Source organism: Haliotis cracherodii, unplaced genomic scaffold (genome assembly GCF_022045235.1).
Source record: "Haliotis cracherodii isolate W230 unplaced genomic scaffold, xgHalCrac1.p SCAF_7, whole genome shotgun sequence".
Lineage (NCBI taxonomy): Eukaryota > Metazoa > Mollusca > Gastropoda > Lepetellida > Haliotidae > Haliotis > Haliotis cracherodii.
Window position 1 is genome coordinate 25,292,786 of NW_027266330.1, and position 13,889 is coordinate 25,306,674.

At 40.2% G+C, this 13,889-nt stretch overlaps 1 protein-coding gene across 2 annotated transcripts in view; it reads right to left on the reverse strand.

Moving 5' to 3' along the window:
• Window positions 1-13,889, reverse strand: part of LOC139448206 (4'-phosphopantetheine phosphatase-like) — a 30,143-nt gene that overhangs the window by 13,372 nt on the left and 2,882 nt on the right. For both annotated transcript variants that reach the window (XM_071229724.1, XM_071229723.1), the window contains exons 2-8: window positions 8,491-8,619; window positions 6,821-6,897; window positions 5,605-5,822; window positions 4,555-4,738; window positions 3,246-3,338; window positions 1,325-1,487; window positions 423-610 (exon numbers count right to left, since the gene is read on the reverse strand). In XM_071229724.1, the coding sequence (XP_071085825.1) occupies window positions 423-610; window positions 1,325-1,487; window positions 3,246-3,338; window positions 4,555-4,738; window positions 5,605-5,822; window positions 6,821-6,897; window positions 8,491-8,584 (1,017 nt within the window). In that variant the 5' untranslated portion in view covers window positions 8,585-8,619. The remainder of the gene's footprint in view (window positions 1-422; window positions 611-1,324; window positions 1,488-3,245; window positions 3,339-4,554; window positions 4,739-5,604; window positions 5,823-6,820; window positions 6,898-8,490; window positions 8,620-13,889) is intronic.

Below are 13,889 nucleotides of genomic sequence, written 5' to 3' on the forward strand. Positions count from 1 at the left end.
TGATGGCAAAAGTTATAGTGTGCATACCTATAGGACAGGTGACACTCAACAGGACCTGCTGTGAATGTGTGGTCAATGTTGATACAAGCACTTACCTTTGACCAGTAGTTGATGGCAAAAGTTATAGTGTGCATACCTATAGGACAGGTGACACTCAATAGGACCTGCTGTACATGTATGAACAATGTTGATACAAACACTTACCTTTGACCAGTAGTTGATGGCAAAAGTTATAGTGTGCATACCTATAGGACAGGTGACACTCAACAGGACCTGCTGTGAATGTGTGGTCAATGTTGATACAAGCACTTACCTTTGACCAGTAGTTGATGGCAAAAGTTATAGTGTGCATACCTATAGGACAGGTGACACTCAACAGGACCTGCTGTGAATGTGTGGTCAATGTTGATACAAGCACTTACCTTTGACCAGTAGTTGATGGCAAAAGTTATAGTGTGCATAGTCATGGGATGGCCACGGATGAAGTAGCCCCCAAAGTAAATCTTCTTGAGGTTATGAATCCTGGCATGCAGGTAGGCGATCTGCCCAATGTCATTACTGATGGACAGCAGCAGGCTCCGGGCCAAGTCCTCCTCCTTGAAACTCTTGGCTGCAACAGGAACACTGGGCCCAGTTACATGGCCAACTGTGGCTTTACACGTAACACGGTAAATGTTTCCAAGAGTCGGATTCAAAAGACGCATATTGACCCGCTACGTCGACAAAATTACAGAAATAGTGACATGTCACTGTTATTCTTTAGTTTCCCTCCAAGTAAGCTGATAATCATGTGTACAGAAATCTATACCCATCAAGTAAGGAAAGAGTGGATGTTTTGTGTATTGTCTCCATTGTGTTTAAGGACAGTTTTTTATTAACATTATATTCTTATAACTTAAACAAAGTCATAATCCTTCTTCTCTATGTCTTGCAGTTTCAGAGAGATTTAAAAATACATAAAAACACAAAGCCACTACATTTTCAAGAATGCAAACACCCTTGTAGTGGCAAATATCAAAATCTAGTAAATCGTTACGGTTGTCACGTGTGAATTGATCGGAAGATCGTACGAACTCACCGTTATTGTTGTAAGTTAATTGGTTTTCATGCATGATTTGGGGATTTTTAATGTACTCGACCTCACAGGGTGGCTCTGCCAACTTTTCCACACATGAAGCCTAACTGGTTTTATACCAACGAGCTATGCTGAAGATAAATTTCATTCTTATTATCATAAAACCAGTGACCAAAGCACGGTACTAAGGACTTTCTGTGGAAAACACATCTCTGATTTTACTACTATTTGTTCTGAGACCCAACTAACTATTCTTGTCTTTTGGTGAGCGTGCTGCTTTCCCAAAGCTGCTGGCGATGATGTCCCCTGGAAGACCTATGCTGGTGTAGGCGCCCCCGTAGATATCCTTGACCAGCATGTCCACTGACCGGTGATCCCCTCTTTCTGCCAGCTCAACAAGCTCGTCAAAGCTCTGGGGGAGAATATTGTGGATAATAGTGTTGGTGACGAGTGAAATTACAAATGATAACTCGGATCCAAGTTCAAGCGAAATATAAACATTCCAATCAAACAAAACAAGAGAGAAAGGTACCACAACATGAGAACCCCGGGAACAATGCATGTGCAAGGACTACATGGAAAACATCATGTATGTGCTCAGTAAAGTTGGGTTCTTCTTGGCTGACAAAACTTTGTCTGTCAGCTATCTCCTCCGTGAGGAGTGAGCCCAGCCCCCACAAGTTCTCTTACACTGAGAATCAGTAAACTACCCCAATGAAGTAAAACTGAACCCCTGTAGGCATCCTGTCTTACCCTGGCCTCCGTGAGGAATGAGCCCAGCCCCCACAAGATCTCTTACACTGAGAATCAGTAAACTACCCCAATGAAGTAAAACTGAACCCCTGTAGGCATCCTGTCTTACCCTGGCCTCCGTGAGGAATGAGCCCAGCCCCCACAAGATCTCTTACACTGAGAATCAGTAAACTACTACAATGAAGTAAGTCTGTACCCCTGTAGGCATCCTGCCTTACCCTGGCCTCCGTGAGGAATGAGCCCAGCCCCCACAAGATCTCTTACACTGAGAATCAGTAAACTACTACAATGAAGTAAGTCTGAACCCCTGTAGGCATCCTGCCTTACCCTGGCCTCTGTGAGGAATGAGCCCAGCCCCCACAAGTTCTCTTACACTGAGAATCAGTAAACTACTACAATGAAGTAAGTCTGAACCCCTGTAGGCATCCTGCCTTACCCTGGCCTCTGTGAGGAATGAGCCCAGCCCCCACAAGTTCTCTTACACTGAGAATCAGTAAACTACTACAATGAAGTAAGTCTGAACCCCTGTAGGCATCCTGCCTTACCCTGGCCTCTGTGAGGAATGAGCCCAGCCCCCACAAGATCTCTTACACTGAGAATCAGTAAACTACTACAATGAAGTAAGTCTGAACCCCTGTAGGCATCCTGCCTTACCCTGGCCTCTGTGAGGAGTGAGCCCAGCCCCCACAAGTTCTCTTACACTGAGAATCAGTAAACTACTACAATGAAGTAAGTCTGAACCCCTGTAGGCATCCTGCCTTACCCTGGCCTCTGTGAGGAATGAGCCCAGCCCCCACAAGATCTCTTACACTGAGAATCAGTAAACTACTACAATGAAGTAAGTCTGAACCCCTGTAGGCATCCTGCCTTACCCTGGCCTCTGTGAGGAGTGAGCCCAGCCCCCACAAGATCTCTTACACTGAGAATCAGTAAACTACTACAATGAAGTAAGTCTGAACCCCTGTAGGCATCCTGTCTTACCCTGGCCTCTGTGAGGAATGAGCCCAGCCCCCACAAGTTCTCTTACACTGAGAATCAGTAAACTACCCCAATGAAGTAAGTCTGAACCCCTGTAGGCATCCTGTCTTACCCTGGCCTCTGTGAGGAATGAGCCCAGCCCCCACAAGATCTCTTACACTGAGAATCAGTAAACTACTACAATGAAGTAAGTCTGAACCCCTGTAGGCATCCTGTCTTACCCTGGCCTCTGTGAGGAATGAGCCCAGCCCCCACAAGTTCTCTTACACTGAGAATCAGTAAACTACTACAATGAAGTAAGTCTGAACCCCTGTAGGCATCCTGCCTTACCCTGGCCTCTGTGAGGAGTGAGCCCAGCCCCCACAAGTTCTCTTACACTGAGAATCAGTAAACTACCCCAATGAAGTAAGTCTGAACCCCTGTAGGCATCCTGCCTTACCCTGGCCTCTGTGAGGAGTGAGCCCAGCCCCCAGAAGGTCCCACCTCCCGTTGACGTCCCACCGATCCTTTCAAACTTGTTCTCAGACTCCACCTGAAAACACCAATGAGGGTCACATCAATAAAATATGTCACATGAGCATCCACATTTTCACGAAAATTGTTGAATTACATAGTGATCTTGCTACTGGCCAGTACAACATCAGATCTTGTCGGTTACTCAGCCATGTTGGAATCAGTGGTAACACAAAGACCTGTGCTGCTGCAAAGGCAGCACTCAACAAATCTGTGACACCACTTCTTATCCCATACACAGAGATGTGAGCAGGTTCTCCCGGAAAAAGAGGAAAAGTCTAGGAGGGGGTATGAAATTTTTTAAACATTTGATTGCATTTTAAGCAATTTCGTGCAGTTTGGACAACATTCACACCAAGAAATGTAATAAGTCAATGGCAAAAGTCAATAAGTCAAATAAACAAGATGGCAGATGCAGTAAAATTTCGAAGTTAAATCAGTACTTTTAAAAAATCAGCCATAGCTTCCACGCACCTGGCTACCCGCCAGGTCTGGGAGCAATACTGCCATAAACTTCAACCCCCATCCCCAGACACAAGGACAACTGTCACAAGCGTGCAATGTCTGACCCTTTCCCCATGTTGAAGCATATTGAAAAAAACTTACCCTGTAATTACTTATCTTTTGTTGAAAAAAACAAAACTCCATTGCAAACATAAGACATTAATACAACATATATCCCCATGTTATGGGTTTTCAGACACTGAAGAAACATTCATAGTTTTCTCGCTAATCACATGAACAACTGTAAAACATCTCATTCACTTACATTTAAAAACAAGCCATCCGCTGACTCTGAGTATTTTCAATTTCTGTGTGACGCCACACCCCATGTTATAGTGCAAGTATTCGTGATAGAAAACGTATGATGTCCGAAAACCTATGCTGTTGAATTGGCGAAGGTTGTCCGTTTTTCGATCATATTTTTCGGAGTGTTTTTTTTAAATCTTTGATTATATTTTTACGAGGAAGATGATTTTTTCCGAGGACTACTGTTTTAAAAAACGCGATTTCACATCCCTGCATACAGTGATTATACACCTGAAATAAGATTTTACATCAAAGATCTAATGCAAAAGAAGTGGGTAGTAGGTATCAATTAGTTTCCTCACTAGCCCAGGAAAAGGTAAAATGCAGTAGCCCACAGGAATTTTTACTAGCCCTGGGCTAGCAGGCTAGTGTTAAATTCTAACCCTGTCTCACCCATGAAACAATCCTACGGCATGCCCCCTCACCTTGATAAGACTGACACCAGAGCCAATGTTGACAAGCAGGTAGGGGAAGATGTCTGTGCTGACACCCTGGAACTTGTAGTCTGGGTTGCCATGGCGCTGGTACACGAAGGACTCATCGGGGATGTTCTTCAGGAGGAAGTTGCAGCCACAGATCAGACAATCCATCTCATCTTCCTTGTCAACCCTGTGAGTAGTTCCAGAGAATGAGTGGGAGCATGGTATGTTATGTCTAATTGTTATATAAGTGCAATGTATGTATATATTAGATAGCTACCCAATAAATCACAAAGAACAATGAAGAATGGTTTATTTCATGATAAAACATTGTTCTATCATGAAGTCATTTCTGGAGATTCAAACATGTGCTCACAACCTGATGACGTTGTGGATTGGACGATGTTAAAGAGGGAAGTGTCTCGTGTCTAGTTCCCCATTGATGTATTTGGGCAACGCAGTAAATGCCGAAACGATGACATCCAAAATTGGGCGAGATATAACAATCAGTATTAGGAGAGAAGGTACAGGTTATCATGGCCTTGACAACTGTGAGAATATCCGGGCAATATCAAATTTAACTCCCCTGTTCATAAAATGGACTTATCCGAGATCAAATTATATTCAGGGAGTCATCATTATTTAAAGATGGCTAAATATTTTCAGAGGTTGTACGTTTCTTTAACATCCTTAAAGAGGTTGTAAAAAATCTTGATATCTCATATACGATTAAACAACTCATTGTTTATCGAACAATAACACATTGCAGGGAGAATAAACTTGGGGCTGCATCCCTCATGGTTTATTTACTCCCACTCGTCATTTATTTCTTAAGTACAATATTAAAGTAACATCATGAATATCACATGGGTAAATATCACATTACTTAGTGCACTGACATACAGCTTTACCCTCAATCTCCATCCCAATGTTGTATATCAATTTCACTCAACTGATGTAGAGTAAATGAAACACTTCAGAATTTCGTGTTAGGGGGAAATATATAACAGAAAGAGAATCTGGCAGTGTTCTTGTCAAGCCAAATGACCTACTTACTGAACTCCCAGCTTGCTGGTGATGAGGTCCTTGTATTTATAGGCCCCGCCTCCTGTGGCCTTGATGTACTTGTCCTTCATGAAGTCCTTGGACTGAATCAAGTTCCCCTGTATGAAGTCCAGGCATGTCTCAATGTACTTGGTTTCAAACTTGACAAAATGTAGTCGAACAATCACTTGATCTGTTTCAGAGATGTTGTATATATGACTGGCATCATCCTGAAATAGTAAACATCATTCTAGGAGAAGGCCTCATAAGTGTGTCACTTGTGCTTAATCCACTATCGCTAAACAAAGATCTGAGGGCATCCCATTACGGGTCATGTCACAACGACCTTCATCCGACCCATTAAAGCATCGCTTATCAGGTCATGAAAGTGACAGTCGGAATGAGTTTTCTAATCATGCAACCTCGAAAACGTCTGATTCCGTCAAAATTATTGTCTATCTCTCGCTTCAGAGGGATAAACATTTGAACAGAGGAGACATTGAACAGTATGTGGGAAGCACTGCCATACAATTTGAACCATATATTAGACATTGCGGAATGTTCATTCATTCCGCTTTCCAAATTTTAATCGAGAACTGTGTCAACATATTTTTCAAGCGTTGTCTGAAATGGAAGTCGCCAGTTTGAAATGAGTGCCGTAAAGCTCGAGAAAGCTGCTTTCTAATTGGCTGATGTCGACTTCTTGTTAGTCATTTCAGAGGTCAATCTAAGTTCACGAAAGGTCGTTCTTACGCGACCCTAAATGGGATGTCGTCAGATTTTTAGCGGAAGTGAGAACTAAGATATGATTTTAATGAGATTGAACATATCAGCAACTGTTTGTCCCTGGAAGAATCTTTACAAGTTTCTTCAAATTCTGAGGCACAGTTGGACTTGTTTTCCAGGAAGTATAAGAAATTTTGTTTCTCGCTTTTATTGAAAAAACCCAAAACAATTTAATGAGTAAAATGTTTAGAAAGAAATCTATTTCATATTGAATGTACAGTATAAAATTATATTATACCATTGAAAATGTTCATTATTCTGTAATTTGGGTTTTGGTCGGCAACTTGTGTGTCAATTTCTGCTATGCAAGCTCTGGGGTGAACATCTCACTCACCATGCACTGATGTAAAAATATGGCCATTTTTTCATCATCAATAAGAATCGGTTTGTTAAGGAAGAGCATGGATTTTAGATGCTTATTGAAAATATTAAAGATGCTGACCTGCTCTGGCTCATCAAACACCATGGATGTCCTCCTGCTGACTGTAGAACAGTAGGACAGCTTAGCTAGGGAGCCTCCTGTCAACACATTCAAATCAAACTTTTTATCATATAATGGGTGGGTTTCTCGGCAGGATAAAGTCAACGGATAAAAACGATATCCGTTGGGGTCATATGCGGATAGAGATGCAAATATCAAAGGTCAAGTAGGGACTACTTTCACTGTTTATAAACAAACATGGCGTCGCCCTTGTCATTCGGCGATCGAGTCAGAATTAACCATCGGGAATCTGGATAAACTACAGGGATAATTGCTATCATTATCAAAAGAACAGTCTAATATACTGAAAATCTGTGTCTAACTGTGACGTAGCTAAGGCATTTTATAAGTTTTGTCAACTTTGGAGATAAATTTCGAAACAATTTTGCGAGGGCACGAGGCCTAGCCAAGCGGGAACAGAAGCAATATCTGTGCTTGTAGACCTCTGTGGCTTGAAACCTCCTCCACAAATTAAAATAGTTGGATTTGGCGGATATATGTTTGAATTGTTACCTTGTTTCGTTTTGTCGCTGTGTGTACATCTGACTACACTTCTTATCGTTATGACAGGACAGACCGACTGTCAACAACGTCTGACCGTGGCCGTGACGTCTCATAGACTAGGGTTAGAGTAGCTTCCCTTTGACAAAGGACAGTTATTCTAGCGGACAGACCGATGGATTGCCGCGAAGGGCAATTAAAAACAATTGTTGTTTTGCGTATATGTTGCAAGGCTCGCTAAATACAATGTTTATTCCTAATGCAGGATATTTACCATCCCCAAACACACTCGCGTGATAACCTCTATTTATCATCCAAAACTCCACAGGAGATATCGCTTGGATGAGATCTACACTGTAGATATCGCTGCAATGAAATTACATCACAATGCTTTGCAGACCATTGTGACGCCACTGATTACCATGACGTCACAATCAAATGACATCACTAATGGCTCTGCTACTGAAGCTGTTAGCAGTACTTTTTTACATGGAGGACACTGCTAATTACTGTCAACAAATTGAAAAAGCTGGTAGAATGATGTTGGATGATAAATAAAATCTCACCCTTGTGTCTTTTGATAATCAAATATATCAACACATGTTAATAAAAGTGCCAAAAATCCTCGGCAAGCCTCAGAATTTTTTCACTTTTATCAACTCGTGTTGATATATTTGATATCAAAAGACACTCGGGTGAGATTCTCTATATACCATCCTTGCCATAAGCACCATGGGCACTTACAAAAATGACAAAGCTGGAAACTTAATTAAACCTTGGGCTTGTAAAATTTGACATCAGAGAATGAAACTAAACCTTTTAAAATAATAGGTTACTCAAAAAAGTGATTTACAACTTTAAGTGTATTCCTTGTTTTCATTGTTAGGATTCACAGCTGTCATCACTTCCCGTATCTAGCATGTCTAGAGTTATCTCCCTTTGACTATCACTATTGCTATGTACCTTACACATTGACATATCTTTACTGTTTTAGTAGCTGTACAAAAATACATTTTTAACACACTCAACACAATACTTTTCTTCTTTTTGTAGCCAGGTTTCAAATTAGTTTATAATTCTTTGAACATATTTTTCAAAGTGTTATAACTTGGGCCAGTGACCCGGTTTACCTATATCAATAGCAAATCTCCGAGCATGTTTGAGGTTCCTAAATATGCTCTCTGTTGGTAGTTCGATGCTCCGGGCATAACTCTTCGCTGTCATGCTGCTAGCCAGGGCAGACCACCCTCACACCCAACCTGAAACATAGCTTAGTGTAAGAATACTGACGTACCAAAAACACAAATCAGAGCTACAGATAAGCAGCGTAAAATACGTTCCCCCCCCCCCCCCATTCTTCAAAACCCAATTACTTTCAATTAACTTGCATACAGAAACGCATGCATTAAATGAACAACTCATATTTATAAAAACAGCATGCTATATACCCAATTAATTTTTCTCAGCATGTGTACGAAGGATCTAATTTCTGAAACTCAGTTACCAGCTAATTTACTTTCCATGTCAAGCCCATATATTTAGAACAGTTATATATACATCTAAAACATTATTTCTTTTTTTTAAATGTTGAAACGTTCCCTTAGTTTGGGAGAAACCCAATAGAATGATGAATAGATGAGTCAAGCCTATATATTTAGAACAGTTATATACATCTAAAACATTATTTCTTTCTTTTTTTAAATCTTAAAATGTTCACTAATTTAGGGAGAAACCCAATAGAGTGATGAATAGATGAGTGAAAAAATATTTATTACCCAATGAAAAATGTAATAACCCAATTAAAATAGAAACCCAAAAGTAAAAACTCAATTGCTCAAAAAGTTATCTGGAGCTCTGACAAAGAATACAAAAGTTAAACTAGCTCAATACAAGGAAGGCATTATTCATTCATTGTCCTAGTCAGCACCCTCCTCACTCCCACTGAACCAGAACACATCCCATTCTCAAGGAATTACTGCTGTATTATTTATTATCGGGGTCGGAGTATTGGCTGATTACCAGATAAGAAAATGAGGTGTAGTGTTGCATGCATACATATCTTTTAAGCATGTTCAAATTAATACCATGATATAGCTAAATTGTAACTTGGGTTAGAAAATGTATAGATTTTCCCTTCAAGTTTCTTGTGTGCAATCAGGGTTTGATTTAAGTATTAAACTTGATCTAAATTGCACCAGGTGCACATTGACATGAAAACCAAGTTGCACCAAACAAAAACAGGTTGCACCCTGGTACCATAAATTCAAAGTTGTAACACAGATGCATAAACTAGTAAAAATACATGTTATCTCAAATATCTGATGATTGTTTATTTATGATACTGTTAGTACTTACTGTTGTCCAGTACTTATGGATCTTCCCGAGGCAAGGGAGTTAACTGACTATAAAAGTCCAGTTTTCACCCTTGACGAACTAGGCTGGTATTATGGAGTTCTATTTTGTCTGGACTAACGAGTCTATGCATAGAGCAATCAAAATCAGACGACGAAATCGAAATCCGGTTCGTAAACTGTCATGCAGATTATGGTCGATTGCAGGATTTGCAAAGCATGTGCATCGCCAACTCATTGTCAACAGACATTTTCAAAATGTTTTCATGTTCCTAATCAAGGTGCTCACGTGATTTGATGTATTTCGCAATGTAAGACCCGTTTTATCACAATATAGATCTTGATTATCGATCAGATCATCCTGACTGGGAGTCGCCATTTTGTTTGGAGCAAATGCAAGTGCTATGAGAGGAGGAATCTGATTGGACCACGAGAGGCTTAGAAGGGACATAACTCGTAATAGCCACTTGTGGCGCTACGATCAAGCCCAGGAATTCTAGCCTAGTGGCAAGGGTGGAAACTGGACTTTTAAAGTCAGTTAACTCTCTTACCTGGGGAAGATGTACTTATGTGGTGTTGTCATATACACTTTATTCAGTTTGTGTAATTCCAGAACCCTGTTATCTAGGTCGCCAGTATTACTGGTCATAGTTGACACTGACACAATGAACGCAGTGAACAAAGCAGGCTGCTGCCACAGCTTGCAGAAATACGACTGTCATGTGACTTATCATCATCAGCTGAAGTGCTAGTGGGAACAGTGACAAATGTATTTACTGACTTTTGCTTCTTACTTGTCGTGATTTTCATTCATAACATCCACGAAAGAAGAAGCAACAACACTAGCACATTCCAGAAACCTAGTCTGGTCTACTGCCAGTGTCACATAAAATAATTACATGTTGCTAGGGCTGGGACGAGTCCAAATCTATTACCCGGGTACCCACCCCCCTATTACCCGAACCCTACCCGGGTACCCGCTGTAGGTCTCAAGAGACAGGTACAAAATGTCCGATTGAGAAACGTTAAACCATACTCCTGTCAAAATGTATTTAGATACACGTATAAAATGATCTGGTCATGCATACACTGAATTATAGTGTAACCATAGAGTTATAGATAATTTGTGCCATTAAACAATATAATCAGGTGACTAACCACGGGTCCGGGTAGTCCTGTGGGTACCCGGGTCCAACTCAGTACCCACCTGACCCGAGTTAACCGTCCCAACCCTAGTTGCTGCAAAACTTAATAAGAACACGGGCACCTAAATCTTGAATTACCCCCAGTTTGATGACGTCCAGCCCAAGAAAGCGTAACAAATACCAAACAAAGGGATTAATGATGCAGAATGGAAAATACAACTTAGAGGTATTGAGTGTGTTCAAAGATCGATGCAGCGTTAGAAATTGGCACTAGTCCTGTAATCCTTGACAAAACTGCCCAATAGTTAAGATACTATAAGGAATAGAAGAAATGTAACATTTTGAAGGGTTTTGGTATATGTTATCCGTGTAAGGACTAGTGGACTAAAAATGTTAGTTGTTTTTTTCGCTGTCGATGTTGTGTGGACAAGCATGACAAGTTAGGTCCAGTCAGACACAAATCTGAATTGTTTTTACATGCATCATGTGCATTGACGCATGTTTTCACAACTAAATTGAGCCATGACTATGATATTCAGATAGGTTGTAATATTATTACAAAATTACTCACAACATCACTGGTTATAAAACAGATGTTGCTATTGTTCTCTGTCCAATATGAATATGACACAGCTTGACAACCGTTATATGAAACACAGATGTCAATTACTTTTTCTACTCCACAGCTCAATGTTCATTTGATGACATCAGTCAAAATATCTAATTGCAATGTCTACACTACACTGTATGCACAAACAAATGACATGACCTGTGGTAGGTCACACAGAAGCACAAGGTCATAAGCATTAGGATTTGGGGAATGTGATGGAAAACACAAACCAACATGAGAACTTACATTGGCCTGAGGCTGGAAACTTGTTTGAATGGTCGGATAGTTGCACATAGCTCACTATTCCTGTTCACTATTCCTGAACACTATTCCTGTTCACTATTCCTGTACACTATTCCTGTTCACTATTCCTGCTCACTATTCCTGTACACCATTCCTGTACACCATTCCTGTACACCATTCCTGTACACTATTCCTGTACACTATTCCTGTACACTATTCCTGTACACCATTCCTGTACACTATTCCTGTTCACTATTCCTGTACACTATTCCTGTTCACTATTCCTGCTCACTATTCCTGTACACCATTCCTGTACACCATTCCTGTTCACCATTCCTGTACACTATTCCTGTTCACTATTCCTGCTCACTATTCCTGTACACCATTCCTGTACACCATTCCTGTACACTATTCCTGTACACTATTCCTGTTCACTATTCCTGTACACTATTCCTGTACACTATTCCTGTTCACTATTCCTGCTCACTATTCCTGTACACCATTCCTGTACACTATTCCTGTACACTATTCCTGTACACTATTCCTGTTCACTATTCCTGCTCACTATTCCTGTACACCATTCCTGTACACTATTCCTGTACACTATTCCTGTACACCATTCCTGTACAATTTGAGTCGACCGTGAAGATACGGGGTGGCATAGGTCTTCAGCAACCCATGCCTGCCGTAAAAAGTCAGCTAGGCTTGTCGTAGGAGGTGACTAACAGGATCGGGTGGTCAGGCTTGTTGAATTCGTTATAGCATGTCATTGATTCCAATTGCATGTATCGATGCTCATGATATCAATCACTGGGTTGTCTGGTCCAGACTCGAATATTTACAGACCGCCGTCATAGAGCTGGAATATTGCTGAGCGCAAAGTAAAACAACTCTCCCAAGAAACAATGACAATCAGGGTTTTTTACTTTGACTTACAAAAGTGGGGTCAAGGGGGCCACAATAATTAATTCTGACGGTCTGTGCTGGCAATATGAGGGTCCTGTAAAATACTGAAATGGTGTAGCGGTTGAACCTTACTTTCTTTAGTGCACTACTCCTTCTAAAGATAATATAAAGCAAAACCCTTAAAATTGGCAAATTTCTACTAGTCCTAATGATACCTTAACTATTGGGCAGTTTGGCAAGGACTACAGGACTAGTGCCAGTTTCTAGCACTGACGTGTAGTGTATGGTATGTTGTTTTATCATTTAACTAAAGCATTTATCCATGACATAAGCTTATGACATAAAAACATGTATGTCATACCCCAATGACATAAGTATGCAAATTAGATATGCAAATTAGATAGCCGGAAGTGGGACTTTTTTCGCCGGTGCACGTGAGTAGGTGTTTACAAACAACATGGATACCTTTGATGTTGGAGACATTATTTCAATTATTCTGCAAAAGTCTGTTCAAGTATTTTGTTTTAAATAATCCGAGGAACTTTTTTACTCAGCGAAGGAATATGCCATAAAGGAGTTAAGAGGTTGTTAATTTTGGTTTACACGGCTTTTGAAAACATGTATGACTACGCACGATCTATACGTAAGATTTCGACAAGTTGCTGATGTTAATGTTAAATGCCATTATTCTTTAATTGGGAAGCAAAAATGTGAAAATGATAAATAGAATTCATCACTCGTGTTTTTTTAATATGGGAAATATCAACCTCGTCCCGTTAATCGGTATTTGCCTCGCCAAAGGCTCGGCAAATACCGATTAACTAAGACTCGGTTGATATTTCCCATATTAAAAAACACTCGTGATGAATCCTCTATATAATTACTTTACAGCCTAGAAGGAATCAACGATCATGTGTATGGACGACTATTGGTCTGGAAATCACTATTGATATTGAAAGACACTATTGCGATAACTATTGATATTGCAAGCAACTATTGCGATAAATATCGATAGTTTTCAGTGTATCATTTTTGATGGATTTAACAGATGAATTAAACCTTGGAACTGAAGTTTCCTGTGAATGTGATAACCATAACAACAAATAAAAAGTAAAGTTTGAGATATGCCTGACTTGTTTTTTTCTTTACCCTAATAATTTAAGAAAAAGAAACTTCCACATTACCATGTGTAAATTACTACCACTCATGATCAAAAAAATAAATAATTTGAACAGCATTTGACTACACCGCATGATATGGTAAATACAATCGAA